This window comes from Macaca mulatta, chromosome 3 (assembly GCF_049350105.2).
Source record: "Macaca mulatta isolate MMU2019108-1 chromosome 3, T2T-MMU8v2.0, whole genome shotgun sequence".
NCBI classification, from domain to species: Eukaryota; Metazoa; Chordata; class Mammalia; order Primates; family Cercopithecidae; genus Macaca; species Macaca mulatta.
Window position 1 is genome coordinate 124,460,314 of NC_133408.1, and position 23,065 is coordinate 124,483,378.

At 37.4% G+C, this 23,065-nt stretch overlaps 1 protein-coding gene across 19 annotated transcripts in view; it reads right to left on the reverse strand.

The window, feature by feature from the left end:
- Positions 1-13,793, reverse strand: part of PPP1R9A (protein phosphatase 1 regulatory subunit 9A) — a 384,913-nt gene extending 371,120 nt beyond the window's left edge. For 11 of the 19 annotated variants that reach the window (XM_077997044.1, XM_077997041.1, XM_077997037.1 and 8 more), the window contains exons 1-2: positions 12,852-12,965; positions 9,961-11,570 (exon numbers count right to left, since the gene is read on the reverse strand). In XM_077997044.1, coding sequence (XP_077853170.1) covers positions 9,961-11,355 — 1,395 coding nt within the window. In that variant the 5' untranslated portion in view covers positions 11,356-11,570; positions 12,852-12,965. Of the gene's footprint in view, positions 1-9,960; positions 11,571-12,851; positions 12,966-13,307 lie in introns of those variants that run through there. The other 8 variants (XM_015134297.3, XM_015134296.3, XM_015134293.3 and 5 more) reach the window with 2 other exon arrangements.
- Positions 13,794-23,065: the final 9,272 nt, after the last annotated feature.

A 23,065-nucleotide genomic window follows, 5' to 3' on the forward strand; every position in this document is an offset into this window, starting at 1 on the left:
GCCCGGCCTCAAAAACAGATCTTAAAAACTAACCAATAAACCTGATTTTCCCTCTCCTCTGTGGGTCCTTACCATGAAAAGAAAACTCTTTGCAAGCCTGAAAAGGTACCTCTGACTGTGAGTACTATTTAAGATTCTTATATTGGCCGGGCGCGGTGGCTCAAGCCTGTAATCCCAGCACTTTGGGAGGCCGAGACGGGCGGATCACGAGGTCAGAAGATCGAGACCATCCTGGCTAACACGGTGAAACCCCGTCTCTACTAAAAAATACAAAAAACTAGCCGGGCGAGGTGGCGGGCGCCTGTAGTCCCAGCTACTCGGGAGGCTGAGGCAGGAGAATGGTCTAAACCCGGGAGGCGGAGCTTGCAGTGAGCTGAGATCCGGCCACTGCACCCCAGCCTGGGCGACAGAGCAAGACTCTGTCTCAAAAAAAAAAAAAAAAAAAAAAAAAGATTCTTATATTGAAGATTAGACAATTTTCTGATGTGAATGTAGCCTCCATGAAGCTGTATACTTACGTATTTTTAAAAGAGGAGGAGTAAAAAGAAATTTTTGGAGGAGAAATCTGAGGTGGATAAAAGAGAAAAGTCCATGTTACCATACAGCAACAGACTCAACATGCAAGTCACTCAGTTTCGTACGGTCATGCCAGTCCTAAGGCATCAAGACAGAAATACCAAAGACCTAATCTGGAAGCCTCTCACTGCTTATTCCTGGAAAGAAACTTTCATGGTCATGACTCTGTTCACCCTTTTGACCCTTGACAACCACTCTATGTCTGAATCTAGCCCTACATATTTCAACTGGCATGGAAAACAACTTGGAAGATGAGCTTTCCCCGGCACAAAACTCATCTGACTTATAAAAGAGGGCAGGAGACTAACAGATCTGGGAGCAGTTTCATTTACCATTATCCATAAATACTTGGTGAATAGTTTTAACTCCACAAATACTTTTTTAAAATACCAATGAAATAATAGATTAAGTATAAGCAAAGAACAAAACTTTCCTCCTCTTAAAATATAAAATTTCCTGATATCTTCATACTCTATTTCGCTGTCTTCTTTGTAAGGATATGTGCATGAGAAAGAGTAAGTTAGGCTGAAAACTGGGAACTGTACAAAAAAATTATCAATATTTCAATCATGTTGAACTGTGCTATGAAGCTATTTCCAGAGCAAAAGTGAGTGAAGCAATTAATATGTCAGCAACTATATTACAAAACATTTTTTTCTTTATTCTTAGTTTCCTCAGCAGGGTGTTTTAACATATAGTTAAACCCATACTTTCAAAAGTCAAGTTGCTCTAAAAATCCACTCTATAAAAATGTACTCCCGTGGACTTAATATTCTACTCATTTTAAGGTTTCTACTATAATCTATAGAATTACTGTTCTCAAGAACAATTTAACATAAATTCTTCATTTTGATATTTCAACAAAAGATGTCCAAAATTTTCTCTTTGAAATCACAGCACAAATATTTATGATTATGGTGTAGTACAAATATGTTTAAGACACAGAGAATTCCAGAATGGTAAAGCTGAGAAACAATCTTAGTGATAAATTACTATAATAATAAAAAGTGATAAATTAAGTAAGACAGCCTCAATTACAGGTAAGAAATTAAGGCCTCAAGAGGCACACTTGTCCAACCTGACAGAATATCAAGTACCTCTTGATGTTATCATTCTTATTACTAGTTAATGATATTTAATAGTAATATAGACTATATAGTAATATGCTCCAACAGACCACACATAGGAAACTAAATAAATATCTGCCTCAAATCACTCATCTTACAGATGGTTACAGTTCAGATAATAGCATGTAGGCATAAGAAATCTATATCGAAATATCGAAGGATGAGAAAAAATTTTAAAGTAGTGAAACTGGCCATGAACAATTCCAGTAAAAGTAAAAGAATAACAAAAGCAACAATATAAAGAAGTAGGATAGAAATAAGCATCAGATTATTAGAAAAGGAACAGGATTCCTTCATGCAAGAAAAAGACCAATGTAAAGATGAAACTCAGCATCAATGCCACTTGTACCTTTAAAGAAACCCTATGCAGGCAGGACATGATGGCTCACACCTACAATACCAGCATTTTGGGAGGCTGAGGCAAGAGGGTCACTTGAGCCCAGGAGTTCAAGACCAGCCTGGACAACACAGCAAGACCCTGAATCTTCAAAAAAAAAATTTAATTAGCCAGGCACTGTGGCACATACCTGTAGTCCCAGCTACTTGGGAGGCTGGGGCAGGAAGATCCCTTGTGCGCAGGAGTTCAAGGCTGCAATGAGCTTTGATCGTGCCACTGAACTCCAGCCTGGGCAACAGGGCAAGACCCTGTATCTAAAAAGAAATAAAGAAACCCTATGCTGAATCAAACACTCATGATTCATATGTAGCAATTTTAGATTACATTAAGAGAAGTGTGGTGCCCCATGCAAGGGAGTTGTTCAGCCATCCTCTTAGCCACATAAACCTATTCTTCCTCAGTTATACATTTCATCCCTTCTTGAATCCTACTGTCTCCTCAGCTTCATGTGTTCTTCCTCTCTATGAAATGCATAAAATGGCAGACAACATTTGTTGATCCCAGATAGCACCACTTAATTTTTAGACCATGTCACCAACCAGAAGAAAATTTTTGCCATTGCTCTCTAGACTTTACTGTAGTGTGCTATCCTCATGATATCTTAAATTTAATATATCCCAAGCCATACTCCTATATTCTTCTTCAAGTATCCTATAGTCTTTTTTAAAACCATTTGTAAGAAATGTCTGGAAGAAGTAAGTCTACAGAAAAAGCAAGTCAATTACTGCTTGCCAGAGGATGGAGAAGGATGGGGAATTGGGAATGATTATTCACAGACACAGGGTTTCTTTCTAGGATGATGAAAATGTTCTAGAATCAGATAAAAGTGATGGTTGCACAACACTGTGAATATACTAAAAACCACTGAATTGTGCACTTCAAAGTGGTGAACTTCGTTACCTGAATTTTATCTTAATAAAAAATTACAAATTAAAATTAAATAAAAAGAAGAGTGGGTGCACCACCTCCCTACACACACCAGCATGCCCCTCCTTCTAACTTTCCTTTTACCTTCCAAAGTAATAAACACTCCATCGGTGGAATTATTCAAGCAGAAGCTGAAACATCATCTGTCAGGAGTATGCTAGTGAAGGGCTTCCTGAAGTGACTGGGAAATGACGCTAGATTACCTTCAAGTATATTTCATCTCTAAATGTCTACGTCACAAACTAAAGAGATTAGAATCAGGAGAAAACTGTAAAAGTGACCAGAAGAAAAACTATAAGGCATAACTTGAAAAGTTTTCTTACTTTTCAAATCCATAGCTATAGAATATAATGAAGCAAAAGAACAAAAAGAAAATAGGTCCAAATGAGAGCACAGAAAATTAAGAAAAATTCAGGTAAATTAGATAACAGCATAAAAAGCAACATATTATAGCAATGTTTGTTTTGTTTATACAGAATTTATCCAATATCTAACTATATTTCTCTATAAAAATTCCTAAACTTGTTTTCAAGCGGTAGAGAAGATGTTAGAAAAAAATCTAATGCAGATGAGATTTCAATCAAATTACTTCTGATGGGCATGTAACTGGGTTCACAAGGTAAACAACGTATGGATAACATAACACAAAGTGATTTTCCTCCAAATTTGGCATCTTATCTTTCAAGTACATGAACCCAACAACTAGAGTCATTTGTGAGAAAGAAAGTTTAGAGGGAACACAAATTATGTATGATCCAAAAAGCAAGAAACTGCTGGGCACAGTGGCTCAACACCTTTAATCTCAACACTTCAGGAGGCCGAGACAGGAGGGTCGCTTGAGCCCAGGAGTTCAAGACGAGCCTAGACAACATAGTGAGACTTCATCTCAACAAAAAATAAAAAAATTAGCAAGCATGGTAGCGCTTGCCCATAGTCCTAGCTACATGGGAGCTGAGGCAGGAGAATTACTTGAGCCCCAGAGGTCAGGGCTGCAGTGAGCCATGATTGCATCACTGCACTCCAGCCAAGGTGACAGAGCAAGACCTTGTTTCAAAAAAAAATAAATTAAGTAAACAAAAAACAAGAAACCTTAAATCTTTCTATTACAAGTAAATGCCAGTAAACATCTGAAATAATCTACTATCAAAAGAATTCCTTTTTAAACACTAAATGATCATTGTTCAATTTAAAAAAAAAAAAAAGTATAGATATACTTCTGGATTTTAGAAAAGGGGTTCATTCAACAAATATTCATTATTTGATTTTACAAAGTATATTAAAATATTTGACATATTTCATTTACCTGATTATGAAGCATAGGTCATAAAACATAAAAATTTACAAGGAAATCCAATTTAAATGTTATACCATTGGCCGGGCACAGTGGTTCACGCCTATAATCTCAGCATTTTGTGAGGCCAAGGCGGTTAGGTCACTACAGGTCAGGAGTTTGAGACTAGCCTGGCCAACATGTTAAAACCCTGTCTCTACTAAAAATACAAAAATTAGCCGGGAATAGTGGTACATGCCCGTAGTCCCAGCTACTCCAGGGGCTGAGGCACGAGACTCTCTTGAACCCAGAAGGTGGAGGTTTCAGTGAGCTGAGATCGTGCCACTGCACTCCAGCCTGGGTGACAGAGCAAAGCTCCATCTCAAAAAATAAAAACTAAATGTTATACCATCAAAGTTATCCAAGAAAAGCAAGTTAAATCATATGACAATTCTTATACTCTCTCCATAAGTTTATTAATTTACACTTGTAAAAGAAAGAAAGAAATGAAATTTCTGATCCTATTAAAAACTTCCTCCTCCCAACTTTTTATAACTAAAAACGTAAATCACACAAAGAGCCTAGGATGTGACTTTTTAATGACCCAAATGCCTTATGAGTTAAGGATAATAATCCACTTTGGGATCCAGAAACAAGAGTGTTCATGCACTTTACAAGATTACACCTTATTTCATCTTCAGAGAATATTATTCCACCCAGCCAGCTATAGCAGCCCCATCTGGAAAGGAAATTTATTAAATGTTGCTTTCCTAACATTTTATGACCAGCCACTTTCAGAAGCTAGAAGATTGTACTTCAGATTAATATTCCAAAGAGTGATCTCTTGATCAGCGACATCAGCACCACTTGAGAACTTGTTAGAAATGCAAAATCTTAAGGTCCCCCCCAGACATACTGTTATGTAGTTTTCCTATATTATTTCAGAATATGAAATTCTATTATAGAGGTAAACAAATGGGATGGATGAAATGCTTAAGAAGTGACAATCATAGATGGTATATAAACTAGTAACTTATGAGACAGAGGCAACACTCAGGCTGGGCCAAGTATTGATAATGAGAATGGAAGCTGGTGAAATGAAGGCAGTCAACAGATGCGTAATAAATAGGTAAGCTGGGAGTAAGACATGACAACAATAAAATAAATAGAAATTATGATAAAATGAATGAGGTTTACGTATAGACAAAAAGCAATGGAAATACCAAGTCACCATTATGCCTGGACTGACAGCTACATTACTTCCACGTCAGTCATCTACTGAAGACACCAAGGATGGTCCCATGGCTCATGAGCAGGCAAACTAGCAAAGCTATGGCTGTACCTAAGTGTATTTGTCACATCTTTTCAATAGAACAAGTGTGTATCATCGACCCAGGAAATCATTAGTCTATGGAGTCTTGGTTCAAATATCAGCTCTGGTCCTCATAACCACGTCATTAATGGGGAACGGTTATGTGAAAGAAAGATGGGACATAGGAATATTGTTTACCCAGGACACAGGTAGTGTGGTCCTTCCAGCCTGGTTTGAACTGCATTAACTTACTCCATAGCTTTCCTCTTGCCTCAGGATTTGTGTTTAACTGGTTTGGTAAATCATGTGATTCAAGCATTTTAACTTGTTTTCTGAGTCTTCTATTCCATAACCTCTGAGATAGCTTGCCTGGTGGTGTACTTGGAGCCCAACCATTGTATCCAGGTAATTTCCCACAGAATACCTACTGCATCAGAATCTCCATGCTAACAAGATCTCCCAAGTGATTCATATGCATATTAAAGTTTAAGAAGCAATGACAAAACTGTTATAAAGGGAAGCCTCTGCAAAGACAAAAAGTTGGATCTCAACAGAACTATTCTCTGAAAACAATCTTGAACAAAAAAACTTCATATATCCATGAACGCCCTAACAATGACTCGGAGCCCCAAAAGAAGGAGAGAATACAAGAAGATCCATTTTCAACAACTATTATGTAAGGTTTGAAGCTCTGGTACCCTTGCTGATTATTTGAACTCCAGTCCTGTAAAGCTCCATATGAGTTGAGAAAACACTCACAATATAGCACAATGTACCTCAATATTAACTCTGTAATGTCCTTCTTACTGGGAGTTAGAAAAATCTTTTTCAGATATGCTGTTTCAAGGATAACAATCCACTGTAACACAATAGTATTTGAGGGCAAAAAAATACCAATCCAAAGGACATAAGAAACAGAGAAAGGTTGTGACTTCCTTAATGAGGCTGCAGCAACCTTAGAAAGATCATCAAAGCACAGAGTTGGGAACAGCCTGAGAGCTTCCTTAATGGGCTGTACACTTCCCACCTACCAGCAGCTCCTGACTTCATCAGCTCCTCATTTTATGTATTTGTTATATTTGCATCGTCCCTGACACATATTAGGGGCTCCGTAAATGTTCTGAATTAGTAGAAAAAATGACACGTCACCCTCTCTTGTTTTGATTCATCTGAGACAAATTTACTTTAATTCAATCCTTTCATTTTGAAAAATTCCTGAGAATGAAGGCATAATTCCATCTTGAATTAGCATGGTTCATAACATTCTCCCATTCCGTATCTCAAAGTTGGATCTTAATTTGCTATTATTAATTCCATTCTAATATTTCATAACCCTATGAAACATATCAATCTATCCAATAAGATATAACTATCTATGAAAGATAGAAAAGTCATACTGACAGCTGGCAATACAGTCCGACCATTTTTAAAAGTCAAGGTACATGTTCGAGTACAAGGTATATGCTGCACAGGAAAGATCAACTATTATTCTGATGTTTTTCTACGTCCAGATTTAAGACATCTTACGGAAATATCTACGTAAAACATCTATAAAAAGAACTGAAGTAGTCACTGCGGACAATATTGCACATACAAAGATGATAAATAAGATCTATAACAAAAAACTAAAGCTGCTGGGAATTTTTAACCTAGTATAGAATAAAGTGACAGGAAAAGAATGTAAAAGTTCTAAAAATCATTTATTTAAATAATGCATTCCCTATTGCTTCTTTAAGAGGAAGTATGTTTAAGCTTCAAAGGAAAAGACTTAGGTTAGAAACTGTAATTTCCCATTCCATAAATAAAGCTTTATGAAAAGAATAAAGAAACACAGATAGAAAATGGTTGCGTGTATTCCTTTCCAAATAATCTATCAAATCCCTTTCTCTATATGCATTTAGTACAACCCAGTGCCATTAAAGGACTCACAGGACATTAAACATTTAGGCATAGATTTTTATACTGTTTTTTATGGATTCTAAATACAATGTGTTTAAGAATTGAGTCTACAAACTCACAGAGGAAAGGGGTAACCTTACAGATTTTTGTGTCTTCTTCAGCTAACAGCATGAGAGAACACACATGATAAGCCTTCAATAAATACTTTAATTGGATCTAATTAGGTATTACCACCCTCTGAGGCAAAAAAAAAATCTTAATTGGGGAATAACCTAAACACTAAGACCACCACCATGACCAGTAGAAAGCAGCTCTCAAATTTTCCAAGTGAATCAACTTGCATATTAAACAATGGAAGCAGCAAGAAAGAGCAATTGTCTTATTCATTACAAAGGACTAAGAATGAATCTTCTGTTTGCAAACTTAATCTACTCCAAGTAGTCCTGTTAACTGCCCAGTAAAATGCAATACATTACTTTTGTTTCACAAATCTTATGCTTGATCTAATTTGTTTTACAAATCTTATTCTTGATAAAATGTGTTAAATGTAAATAATGTTGCATTCTTTGCTATACAAAATTGTCATTATATGAAAATTAAGAGGCAAAATACTTATTATCAGCAATCATAGCAAAAATTAGTTGAACTTCAAAATGTCATTCCCAAAAAGCAGGTTTGTTCACATATAAACAGACATATTTCAATGATAAATACTTTAAAATCCATTAAACCTACTAGTGCACAGTTACGTTTTGTGCAGCACAGGACCCAAATACAGGCTGGTATCCCACTTGGCTGACGGGGTAGTGTTCTACTTGATAAATTTTCATAAGCTGCTATCCTCCATATTAAAAACTTAGTCACTGGGTTTAACAAACTCCTTGAAGAGTTCATTTCAGTTATTCCTGCCTTTCTCAATGTGAAACGATTTAATCTTATTGCTTTCTTCCTAAGGGGTAGAAAGATGATGTTCAAAGGGGATGTGAATGGCGAAGTTTAGGAGCTCACTGGATAGGCTTGGGGGAAAGGCTGCTTTAAAGACCATCTAGAGTAGGGCAGAGGGCATTGGGAGGGGTAGGAAGGCAGGAGACAGAGAATCACAAAGGAAGGTGGTAAAGCACTGCAAAGAAACTTACTTTCAAACTGGATTGACATCTGTAGTTTATTTTAAACTACAGTTTAACTTAACATGACCCATTCTGACCCAGAACTTCTGCCTTACACTAATAAAATGAAAGTTTGCCTGCTAACATCTGTAAATAATTTCATAGATTATTACTATATTTCAGAATAGTCTTTCATAATCAGAACAATGTCAGATTTCTCTTTAAATATTTCTATGTAAATTTATATTTTAGAGCCTTATATGGAAGGTCCTAAAATGAAAATAACAGTGATTTTAGATTTTTGAGGAGAAAATTTACAGAAATGTATCAGATTCCAAGTCTATCATATATACACACTGTGTAAGCTAGAAGCCCCTAGAATGTGGTCTAAAACTACCGTTCTGCACCATAACCTTCCAGATTCCCCCAAGGAGAGCATGCCAGAATCTCAGGACTAAGCTGTGAGCAAGTATACTTTGAAAAAGCACCCCAGGAGATTCTGATACTCAACCAACCACCTCCTGCCCCTATTGCCATTATCCGCTAATAACATTCCACCACCCACTGCTGATGTACTTTGTGCTATTCTTCCATATCAAATGTTAACTAAGTGAAGTCATTAGAGCATGTGAATTCAATTGTCATTTACCCAGTTTTTAAGAGGTAAAAATAAATCCATGAATGGCAAATCAATGTTATTTCTTTCAAAAAAATTCATTTTAAAGCTATGTAACGAATTTTGAACTCAAAGTGTTTACAGTCAAAGCTTTTCAAAGTATTTAAGTCAGTTAATATATTTCCACAAATTAAATTTTGACCACCAAGTAGCAGTACCCAAAAAAAGAGTTCCAACAAAATTCCCCACAATCCAGTTACACTTAAGTAATAATTCATATTTTTTAAGAAAGTAAATCAAGTATTATTCCCAGATTATCATAACTCTCCCATTGTACATTATACTTCATACCTTAAAGTGTGCACATTCAGAAGATATTATTTATGAATAATTTTAGGTAAAACTAAAGTAATTACATTTCTAACTAACACTCCTGGTTTTCGGTACTCATATTACTCATACTCCAGTTCACTGGAATGTATCTCACAATCCCCGAACTTCTTCAGCTTTAATATTACTCACTATTGGTGGATGCCCTTATAAAGCACATTTAAGAAATGTAATTGATATCTCTCAAACTCCAAACTTTTAAAATCACCTGACAACAGGTGTATATCAACAATCTTGAATCCCTTACAAAAACTCCTACTAATTGTCAAGTCTATTCTACATACAATTAGGCCCTAGTACTAAAAACAAATTTGAAAACAAATGGAGAAAATACACTTACCTTAATAGGGGCACTACTAAACTTAATTTTCCTATTTGCTGGGATTTCTTCTTCTTCTGGCAATCCAACGATTTCCGAGTATTCCATATCAGGCTGATAGTAATTGTTCTCATCACTATCTTCCTCCTCATCCTGCTCAGTGCCGGTCTCTCCCCAGTCTGAATTATACCTGGATCTCACCCTATACACATTATAGTCACTGTGCATGTACACATGGGAACTATCAAAACTGTTTGAATCTTCGGGTACTTCTTTTCCACAACTGGATGCAGAAGCATCAGGAGAGGTGAAATCACCACCTGCAAGTTCTTTCCTCTGTTGCTTTGCTGCCTCACTTTCAAGCAAATTAGTTTCAGCATCTTCTAACAGTTGGCTTTGTGGTGAAGGGATTTCAGACTTTGGCATTGCCTTACTTTCAGCACAAGGTTCTTCAGGACCGTCTTTGTCAATGCTGTCGGGAGTCTGTTGGTTAGATGTGGAGTCCTCGGGTTCCTTGCTCTGCTGGATCTCTTCACCAGGTATCGAAGCTAGAGAGGTACTTTTAGAAGCCACTTCTGGTACTAGAGTTATATTACTCTTGTGAGCATCCTCTGTATCAACACCTTGCTTGTTTGAAGGAGACCAGGAATTAGAATCCTTAAGGTGGCCAAAGGTGTCAAGATTTGTAACAGTAACAGATGGTAAATTCAAAGGATAATGCCCAGTCACTGAGTATTCATTGTTCTCAGCCTTCTCAGAAATGATGGCACTGGGAGAATCAGTGTTCTCAAATACTGCACTCAGTTGACTCACAGTTGGGGAGACAGCCTCAGTTCGGGAGCTAAGGCTGTCCAAGGAATCAGTACTGCCTCTGTTGGACTTGGAACCTCCCCATTCATCCTGAGGTTCACTCCCTCCAGCTTTCTCTTTCTTTGGGGAATAGCGGTTGTTTTGCCCTGATTCATGCACACTTCTCTCAAACATCTTCCGAGTCTCAGTGAATTTGGAATATGAAGGGCCATCGTACATTGTGTCAAATCTACTAATTCGTTCAGAAACAGAGGACTCCAACTTAACAACTGAGCCATCTGTTTTCTCCAGAAATTCTTTGGGCTTCATTCTTCTCTGAGGAGATGAATGTCCACCTTTCCCCCTTGTTTTGGCAATGACTGCAGCATTCTCGTTGGGTTCCATACCCATCTGCATAAATAGGTTTTTAATTCTGTTGACATTGGAGCCATATTTCCTCCCCCTGCTCTGCTGGGAGCCCTCACCTTCTTTTGTTTTTTGTTCCCCATCTGACTTGGGTTTGTCAAAGGTACTTTTCAGTGCCTGGAACTCAGTTCGATATGCATTCCTGTGAGGAGAGGCACTTCTGAGAGTTGTTCGTTCACCTGAAGACTCAGTTTTCAACATTTTCACTTCAGGGGTGAAAAGCCAATGTTCATAATGATCAAAGAAAAAACAAAAAACCAAGATACCTGTCTTCTCTAATCACCAGTATTGGGTCAAGAAAAGTACCTCTCAAATGGTATACTGTGTTAGCAATTGTGCCAACAGGTGTATTAGGAACTTAGTAACAGTCAAGAGTTACAGAGAATGGTTTTTTCAAAGCAAGACTAGAGGTTCATCTGAAATAGAAAAGAATGAATTTCTGAATTCATTTACTTACTTGAATTTATGTCTAATCAAATAACATACATTTTATTTTCCAAATGGCTTAGCCACGTGGCAAACAGAAGAGCTTACTCATTGAAACGGGAAGTTAAAAGTCAATAAGTTATCATTCTGATTGTCTTTGGTAAAAAATGTTTCAAACACAATTTGGAGATACCTATCAAAATCTCAAACACACACACACACTCACAAATACAAGTTACACATAAGTATATTTGAAAGCAATACTTTAGACCAAGTTTTAGTCACTTTTGTGAATGCCCTTTAAAAAGAAACCAGCAGTTCATCGATCTTTAAGAAATCAACAAACTGTCCAGAAAATCAACTTCATTCAGGATTCTCCACAATTAGTTGGAACTTACTCTTTTTAGGTACAATTAAGTTTGGAATCTATGTTTACAAACTCCAAAACATGCCTACAGAGGCATATTTTACTTTTTCTGGTCCAATATTCTCATCTACAGCATCCCCAAAGCAATACTAATGCAATTTCAGACCAAAACAAGGAGGAAAAAAAGTTCCTGAATGGCAATAAGTTTCATTAAATTCAGTTATAACAAGTATTTGGAAGTTTCCTAACAGTGGTTATTATTAATTATGGAGTGGGATGCAGACTACCATGGGAATAAATGCGTAAGAATGTGACAATCAGAAAGCAAATATACTGTGACACCCCTTTTCACAGCCCTGATTTGTTTATTCTTTCTTGCCTCTAACTTACTACAGTTCAAAACGCTACGCAATGCACGCTTGCTGGTCTCCTTAAGCCCACAGCAGGATTTTATATCAATAAGCCAGCAATCAAATACTTCAAGATATGCTGAAGAGCAGACAATGCAGGCAGTTCTAAAGATTTCTCATTTTATTTTTGTTTTGTTTTGATGTTAGACCGAGCCACATCACCCTCACGTACAAACAGCTGAGGAGGCACACACTTTCACTTAAAACGTCTCCAAACTCGGCTCATGGCCCAGCACGCATGCATGGCCCATGCAGACAAACAAGAAAGGCTTTGGAGTGCGGTGCCTGTTTTTCCTTTTTTTGTAAAGCATCGACAATCTCCTTTTACCCTGACCATTCTTTTTAAAGCCACAAACACCCTCCCCTCTCCCCTACACACACACCCCATTCCCTCCCCCGCCAATTCCAACCCGAGGAGGCGGGGGCGGGGGAGATGGGGCCGCCGGGGGATTCAAAACCTGCCCTCACAAAAGACAAACATAAATAACACCAACTTGAGAGGCAGCCGATTCCCAAGCCCGGTTCGGGACGCAATCCCTCGGCCCTGGGGCAGGACCGGGAGAGCAGGTGACGCCAAGCGCTATGGTAGGAGGTCGCAGTCTAGCTTTGTGCCAAGAAGCACCTGAAGTCCTAACACATTGGCTGCGGCTCCCGGCGGCTGCCAGGCGGATCCCAGTGTGACACGGAGAGAGACGAGCTCCCTGGCCACATTTAAAAAAATAGAAAAGAAAAAAAAATTACAGGGTAATGAAAATAAATCCCTTTGTTTTTCCTCCCAATGTGCCAGGAAACAATAGATCCCACTGATAATGCCTCCGATCTTCAACCTATTGCTCCTCCACCACAACCCACCCCCACCCCCAGCCTGCAACTCAGCCTTTGTACAAGCCGATTTTTTCCTCCTCTCCACCCTCCCCAACTCCTCGCCCCGCGCTCAGCCTCCCCCTTACCCGAGCGGGAGCGCCGCGGGCGGGGAGGGTCGGGCCGCCACGGCTCCCACCCTCTCCTCGCAGGCGCCCCCCGCCCCACGGTGGCCGCGGCGGCACGGCACGGCGCCGGCCCGCTGTGTACACCGCAACCCGCTCTTCACGGCGCAGCGCGCTGGGCGGCTGCGGCGGCCGCTTCCACTCGCGCCTCGGCCCCCACGCGCTCCCTGCCCGCGGCGGGCGGCCCCGGGAGGCGCGCTGCGCTCCCCAACGCCATTGCGGGCGGGCGGCGGCCCGGGCAGCTACGCGCCCGCATGCTCGGACCGGCCTGGGGCCAGGGGTGCCGGCAGAAGAAGGGGTTTGGCCCACGTGCGGTCGCCAAGCCGGGCCGTTTGGGCAGCCGGGGAGGCCGCGGTGTAATGGAGGCGAGGCCGCGGGGGTGAGGAAGACCAGGGGGTAACAGGTGCCTCACCTCGGCTGATGGGATTAACTCTAGGGCCGCAGAGAGAGGGAGCCCGGCAGCAAAATCCCGGGAGAGGGAGAGAGAGGGAGCCTCTGGCGGCCAAGGAAGGGCGAAAAGCACCGGCCCGAGGCGAGGCCGCCCCACCCCCTCGGCCGTGGGCGAGGGGCCTCTCTGGCCTGGGGCAAGGCCCCTTCCTGTTCGGGTGTTGGCTCCGGAACTTGGTTCTGGGGCTGACCGCTGCTGGAGCCCCACTTAGTCTGAGTCTGCAGTTAACTCCGTGACCCCAAGGCATCCAAATCCCAGGCCACTCTGCTGGCCTGGAAGGCCAAGACGTAGGCCCAAGTCTGGTGTGGCCTTCACCTAAGCCACTGCGCCTGGCCTACTACTTACCTTGACCTTAAAGTCCCACTGCCAAAGAGAAAGGGATGAGGAGGTCTTCTACCTTTCCTGTCTAGGGAGAGTTTTTCAGCTCACCCCACCCCTCCGCCCTTTTCTAAACGCTCAGTACTCCCTCTTACACCCCCAAGTACCGGAAGTGTTACCACCTTCCTGCAAAATATAAAACTGATCATGACTGTCAATACAGATCTTTAAACCAATCCTTCCAAAAAGCCTAGGTAGCAGGAACTCTTAAAGAATAATTTTTCAAGAAGGTAAAAACATGACAATGGTAGAAATACAAAATGAACATGGGTCAAAATTTTATAACTCTTTTAATTAGAAAGGGAACCCCAGCAAGATACCGCAACCCACTCATGTGAGACTGTGAAGAATAGGTATAGAGACAAGAAGAGGCAAAGCCGCTTAATATTCTATAGAGCACTGAAATGTAATGTGTATTATTATCTGTTTTACAGGGCGGTAACCAGTTGTATCTGTAAAGTAACAAATTTGCATTCTGTAGATAAAACTCATTTACATTACCAAACGTATCTACAGCTTACTGAGTAGTAAAATAGCCTAGTGAAAGTCAGTCTAAGAAAGGTGCAGAGGACTCTAAATTTCACAACACTCCGGAGTCCTGTAGATAACATCCAACATTCCATTGAAAGGACAAACAGTAATCTTTTGCTCATTTCAAAGTCTTTCACAAGTTTTCCCAACATAACGATTTTTAGCCCCATTTCACTGATGGAAAAACTAAGGTTTAGGTTTTGTAACTTACCCACTTCTTTATTGGCTATTAATAGTGAATGATTATGGCTGAATATGAACCCAGCAAGTCTGTACACAGATTCTATATATTCTGGGAGCAAAATCTTTTCATTTCAAAAGGATTTTGTAACTACTCAATTCTATGTATTTTTCTATGTATTTTTTTAATTTTAAGCAGTAAGGGCTTTTTTTTTTTTTCCTTTAAGCATCACCAAATTCTGGGTCCTTTCCCAAGAAATTGGCATTCTCTGTCTATGAAGTAGATGTCACTTCTATAAGCATAAACAGATGTAACAGGCAATGTGAGGGGGCTGTGGTTCCAGGCTCCACTTTTGGAAAGAACATTTGTGCTGTCTGGGATAATCTAGTGGAAAAGTTCCTGTCATTTATTTGCAGTATGGAAACCAGGTTTTTTAGGCGAATAACCTAAATAAATGCAGAATCTAATCACTGAGTTCTGGCTGTAGAAGAGGGGGCAGAGTTGGCAATAAAATCAGTCTTACACCTCTTTGCAAAAAGATGATTCATACAGAAAAGCACCCTAAAGGATTTGGTTGGTTTAAGTTTTATCTTTTGAAAATATGAAACTTTTGGAAAAATTTATACTGAAGGAATGACAGAGTTTTAAACCCAATGGTGAGAATTTAAGATTCCTAGATTTCCTATAATGGACCTTCCATTTCCAACATTTACTTGAATGTTCGAAGAGTCTGTTAGACCTGTGCTAATCCAATACATGCGGCTATTTAACTTTAAATTAATTAAAATTAAATACAATTGAAAAATCAGTTCCTTAGTCACACAAGCCACATTTGAAAGGCTTGATGGCTACATGTGGCTAGTGGCTACTCTGTTGGAAAGTGTAGATACACAACATTTCCATCATAGAAATTTCTATCAAACAGTGTTGTTCTAGACCACATTTGCACTTCTATGAACTTTATAAGGGTTAACTTAGTTCAATACATCATTAATGTATGAGGGATCAGAGGTCATAAATTTTATATGTTCCAACTGGAAAGGTGGTGAAAAGTGTGAAAAGTGAACTTCATTACTGACATGCAAAAAATCCAAAATGTGTTTGCGGTAGGGGAGTTCTCAATTTTCATATATGGTATCTTAACCTTTCATAAATCATATAGAATATTGTGGGCTGTTATTTTCATTTCCTTTGCAACCAATAATATCATGATTAGTAAGACCACAAGATTAGAGGATAAACAAAAAGTGCAAAATATATTCTACATTGTTTTAGGGGTTTTCTCAATGTATTTCTAAGTTTTTGTGATGGACATTCTAAGAACTATACAAAGAATTAAGTTATTCACGTGTGTATGTGAACCACTGGGTGCAGCTGTGAAATTAAGCCTAAACTAAGCCTGAATCAAATTTTAAGACTAGGGAAAACTGGCTAAGCTGGTACTGAAGACTGCCTGTCACAACTTCATTTCTAGCAGGAAGATACCTAGCTGGTTGTGTACTAATGGAAGTTCCTGAAGGAAGAGAAAAGACCAGAACAAACTAAAAGATCTCTAGACTTAACTTCTTTATGGAGAAGGCAAAGTAATGGGAGAGCAATTCCTGTAGGTAATTTTACACATAATTGTAGTGTAAAAGGACATGTTATTCATACCACTGTTTTCTTACCGATATGCATGTTTTGATAGTGATGAGGCAGCTTTTTAAATAAAAGTTTAGTTATAACTGCTTATTTCACGTTTGTAAGTATTGCAGAATGCTTTGTTAACTTCAGTCTTGAATGTCGATGTTCAATTTTCTTAAAGGTCTCTTTAAAATAAATATCTCTATTTGAGGATAAAAGTTTAAGTTTACTTTTGAGTCTTATAATATTGCACACAAACTCCATCATAGAGGTAGAATATATTTCTCTAAAATAGTCCTCAGGCTCACATTGAGACTCAAAGATATCTATGATCAGTCTTATTTTGTAATGTTAGCTATAAAATTAACATTAAAGGTGTCATTTCTACCCCAACAAACTGATAATATTCAGCATGGCTTTCTACCTACACTCATGACTTGGGCATGCCACTGAAAATTTAAACCATCATCTCTGTCCATTTCCCATTCTACAAGTATCTTGGATTTTCAGCTTAAAAAGTTCATAAGGTTGAGTATTTATTTTTATTTGCCATGAGTAATGAACTGTAGAACTCCTTTAGGTCATTTTTAAGTTATTATTAATATCTTATCTCAACAAATAAACAATAAATTTACACAGTGTGTTTAGGCTAAAGTGATGAACTTCTCTTTCTTCGCTACTATTACTTTATTTGTCCACCCACACAAAACAAAGTAAAACAAGAGTTTTATTGGACTAGACATTGGTATAATATTTTCATTACTGTCACAGCTTCTGAGGTTGAAACAGCAGCTGCTATAACCATTAGTTTTCAGTTTTATAGTGGTGCATGTTACACTTTTAAAGACAAGTATGAGGCATTTATTTGCTTCCACAGAAGCTCATTTTTCTCTCAACAGATTAGCCCCTCTAGCAGGACTCTAGTGGTGGTTTTCTGTCTGCAAATCCTCCACCTACAAGTTGCACCTGAACTCAAATTGGCATGTTGCTGATCTTCAAAATAATTTATTCACCATTTATTATTTTGAAGTAGGCTCTGTTCCATATTATTTTGAAGTGGTTCTATTCCATAGCATTAGCCTTGGTGAATTAACTATTAAAGTAAATAAACATCCATGTTTGTCTACAATTAAATAGGAGATTTCTGTGACTTTATTTCCATTTTCAGTCAAGTTCTAGTAATAAACCTTCTTGGTGAGGTCCACAATAGTCCCATTTTATACAAAATTTACATTATAACAATGCATTTTAAGAAAATCATAATATTTAATTTGTGTATGCAGTCATCAGCTTTCAGAAATAATTCAATGATAAATTTGCTCTGAAGTTACTAGTACATTTTTTCATAGGTTCTTAAATAGCCATAATCCATGTTCATCCAGCATAGTAATTTATTACCATTACATTAACACACTGTTTCAAATAAAGTTTGAAAATGTATCATAATCCCTTACATTGTTTGTACACCATTAAATTTCTCAATTGGATCAATAATGGACAAGTACTTATCCCCATCCATCAGAAGGCAGATCTTGAGCTGGTAGCGTTCTCATTCTTGTCCCGGGACAGTACTCAACATCGTGATTACACCTGGAAATGCTGCATGTTTTAGACTCTTCTTAAGTGATACTACAAAGTTAGAATCACTTAACTAGTATTTTTTATTAGATTCTAAATGCATGGATGGATCACATAGTTTAGAAAGGCTTTTTTGGCATTATTAGAAGAAAAAAAATTTTCAAACAAACCAACATTTTAGATTTTTAAAAATATATATAGAAAAGATGAAATAAACAGTCTGGAAAATCTTGTGTCTGAATCCTGTTATTGCTTTTTTTAATTGAACAAAACACTGTTACATTTAAGTTGCTCTTTGGCATGGAATTCTCTGAGCACAGCAATCTCAAACACAATGATGGGTTAACAATTGTTTGGTGAACATGGATATTTCACAAAGAGTTCAAGATGTCAGTTTGGGCATCAACTAGATCCAGATTCCCTGGGATAACCCGGACTGCACATTGAGGTCTTCAGCCTTTGCCTCCGATAATTCTGTGGACTACAAGCCAAGTGTTTGTTTCCTTATATCAAGTTACTTTTAAAGGAAAGCTATGGACACCAAGGTTATATGTGTCTATGCAAAATAACAAGATGCTTTTATTTTCCATATCGAATTTTGACCAAAAACCATAAAAACTAATCTAAATATTTTGTGAATACAGAAACAGCATGTGGACAGTTAAAAGCAATACCTAGCTGTGTCCTCAAAGGACATGAAATTCATATTTGATGATACCAAAAATAGAAATAAACATATTAATGTGAAATGAAATTGAATTGATATGAATTAAAATTGTAAAAGAAGCTTACATGTATCATTTTTAAAACAAAAACGAGATAACATTTTTACCAGGAATGCAAAGTTGGCCTGTTGTAGCTTTAAAGGGAAAGAAACCAAAGTCTGTGGATTTTTTAAAATTACACTTTGTTCTAGAATTTAATGATCTAGTCTGACATTATTTTGTGTAGCTGGAATGATTTTCTTATAATAAATCACATGTCTGTGAGTGCAGTGTACTATAATGTAATTTATGCAAAGTATACATATTTTGTTATTGCTTTTTGAACTCAAGAGCCTCAGAAATTAAGCAAGGCCAGCAACATACCAAATGATAGACTACCACATGCTTACCCAACGTAGAGTTGGACCAAGGCCAAGTGAAGCATTTAGATGCATAAACAGTCATTTATTATGCGATGTAGCTTTGTTTTCCAAAAATCTAACACTAAGCTTAAAATTGACACTGAGATACTCTTGGATGACTACTGACCTAGAAACATCCATATTTACATAAAGGCTTAGTTTCCAAAATATTTGTACATCATTATCACCTCATTAAAACTGTTCTGATCTCTTCTGTGGGATTTTTCAAATCACAAGATTATTGCATATTACAATGATTTTATTTTGCTTTAAGTGAAATTGTTTCCAATTATGGAAAATATGACTTCCCTAAAAGAGTCTAACCATATATTTGGGTTGTAAAGCCTAAGAAATAAAAGGACTATATAATTCAGAACTGACCAAGGGATCAATAAAAATAACACAACATGCTGCCAGTAGACAGTACTATCTTGTAAGATTACCTAGGAAATTTGTAGAAATCAAATATGCAATTGATATTGAATGGTTCTTGGCAGGATTTAGACTTTGAAAAAAAAAAAGGAAATTGCCATGTAGTTTAGGTTAAAATAAAAAACAATTATGTGGCCTACATAATTTATATTAAATAAGTTAATAAAATCCCACTATGTTCCTTGCTCATAGAAAGTTTGATTATCTGGATTTAAGTCGTCATCATAGTGCTAGACACCAAAGATGATTTTTAGTTGCCCTTGTCTTTGTAAAGGATGCTTGGAAAGCAATGTAAGGAAACACATAAACTATATTGCAAAACTCGGAAAAGTTTTCCCTTTTTATGAGTATCATATTCACTGATATGATACTCTTGTGTGAAAATCAGATACTTTTGTGAAAGTATCTGTTTAAAACCTTGTGTGAAAATCAGAATCACCTAGAGAGCTTAATCAGATTCAGATCCCTGAGTCCCATGCCAGACTTTCTGAACAAGAATCTCTTGGGTACGATTTAGTAAACTCCAGAATGCTCTAAAGGTGTTTCTGTTGAGCAGCTGGACTAAGGATGGATGTTAGGGAAACACTAACTAGATTATGTAACTGATATTAAAATCTAGTAAGTTGCTAGTGTCTAGTGTACACCTGAAGTTCTCACTCTTGCGTTACTATTTGGTGGACCCTATGTAGTAGGGTGTTCATATACACAGAGACAATTATGGGATTATGAGCAGGAGATACTAGAACCCATTCTAACCCCATCTTCCCTGCTGTTTTTGCTTAAAAAGCTCTACTCCTGGCTTTTTGGTTAAGATGATAGTGAAAGCCATTGCTTCTATAGTTACTACTCTGATTAGCTCTGTGCATTGATCCAAGTAAGCTAGAAAAAAATGTGTAAATGTGGTACTCACATTTCTAAGAACTGAGAAGTCTTCTTGAGTCTCACTGCTCAAAACTTTCCTCTAACTTCAAGACTATTCAGAAAAATGTTAATCTCTTAGATATAATTTATTTAAATATGTAAGTACAGTAGTATATTAGCTACCTCTGTTGAGATTTCAGAAATGTTTAGAACTGGTGGATACTTCTCAGAGTCACTGAAGTTCTATTTCCAGCAGCAAAAGAAATTATGGAGTCAGTCGAATATTGAACATGTGTTAAAAGATCTTTCTAACAAAACAGGTAAGATCATGACTTTCATACATATATAAAATGGAAACAGGCTAACAATTTTATTTAACTAATTAATTAGGAAACTGGCAAGGTATTACAACCACATCAATGGACATCGTAAAAAAAAAAAAAAAAAAGACCAGTTATAGTCAGTAATAGTGAACTTAAAGTGCAACTGAAAGCAAAAATGGCCTCTTCCTCAGTGAAGGAGGGAAGGCAAGGAAACCTCCACCTGACAGAATGTACAGGTCTATACATGGGAATTATTTTGCATTGTTATCAGCTCTCTATAATTCAGACAGCTGTAAAATGGCTCAAAAACAAGGAATGATTAGAACCGAATACCTGGAAGAGTGTAATCTAAACAATGTATAGTTTTCCATTAAAGCATAATGTTCTTACAATGTCAGACAACAGGACTTCTATAAGGTTTTTAGTTTTATTCTCAAACACTTATATTAAGAATCTTTGGGCCATGCACAGAAATGTTCATAGCAACATTATTCATAATAGCCAAAAAAGAAAAGCAACATAAATGTCCATCAAATGATCAATTAATGAAACATAGCATATCCATACAATGCAACATATTTGGCAATAAAAAGAATTGAAGTACTGATATGTACTACAACATGGATGAAGCTTGAAAATATTGTGCTGAATGAAAGAAGTCATCACAGAAGGCCACAAACTGCATGATTCCATTTACACAAAATGTCTAGTATAGGTAAATCTATAGAGACAGAAAATAGTTTGTGGTTGCTTAAGACAGGGGCTAGAGGCTTGGGGCTGGTAAGGGACAGCGAATGAGTACAGAGTTTCTTTTAAGGGATACAAAAATGTTCTCAAATTAGATCATGGTGGAGGTAGCACAACCCTGTGAATATGCTAAAACACACTGAATTGTATACTTTAAATTAAGCAATTGTACAGTAATGTGAATTATATCTCAGTAAAGTTATAAAAAAAATTTGGGCATCAATATTAAAGACCACAGCCTCATAACCAATTGCCTATCTCTGGTGAAATTCTCATATTTTAACCAAGTTTATTAACACTGTTGTCTGCCACTGAATGGTTCTCTTAAAGGACTAGACATGTGAGTCAGGGCTAATTCAAATTATAACTTAAGAGTTACTGAGCTAAAACTAAATGTAATAATTCAGATTCTTGCAGTTATGTGAGAGTCTGCACACAGAGGGGAAACAAAATTGGAAATAAATGTTTCATCTCTATACAAAAGCATTAGATAAATAATGTCACTCTCTCTTGGGATTTACAGAATCTCCATGATTTGAACTGAGGTAACTATACCTTGCTTAAAATCCTTTTTGGAATACAGAAAATATAAATTAATATATAAATAACACTGCTGATTTGACATATCTAAAAATTTAGAAGGGAATATGTGAGGTATTCATGAATAGATAACCTCTGTGGATACCTGGTTTTATTTGTTTGGTGTTTTCTTTATTTTCTCAGATGCTTCATAGTCAAAATTTTTTCTATGCATAAGTGTATGTCAGGCAATGTGAGTGATTTTTAAATAAATATGACAAAAATTTGCATCTAAATGAGTCTCATCTCAATGTAATTTCCTAAGTTACTCAGTAATGAATATCTTCATACCTTGAGATAGAATTTGACATATATCAACAATCTAAAGTTATTTTCAGTCAAATATGACATGAGAAATGAAAGTAGTGAATCCACTTTTATAAAGTAACCCAATGACTGAATCAGAGGCTGGTTTATAACAAAAGAGAAGTTCCAAAGGATTTTTTTTAGCATTATTTGAAAAGGCATATTCTTGGAAGGAGACAAGACTCATTTTGATGCATTGGTTAGGTGGTTAGGTGTTTATTTTATTGCATTTCAGTCACACCTCATTATTGTCACAGCAACAGCTTAACAATATTTTACAATTTATTATACAAAAATATTTCACAGACAAATAAGAATTATTGCTTGTAATGTAGTTACACTGCACAGCTTCATTATACAATGTGTGTTGTTAACATGGCACAGATTCACTATGCAATGAGTAGTTGTCACTGGCATACCAGATAATGGAAAAGAAGCTGACACAGAACATTGTCTCATAGACAATTTTCATTGTTAAAAGTATGATTTCATTTTGAGAAAGGAAAACAAAGCTGGTGGCCTCACAGTTTCTGATTTCAAAACATATCATCAAGCTACAGCAATTGGAACCACATGGTGCTGGCAAAAATACAGACATATAGACCAACA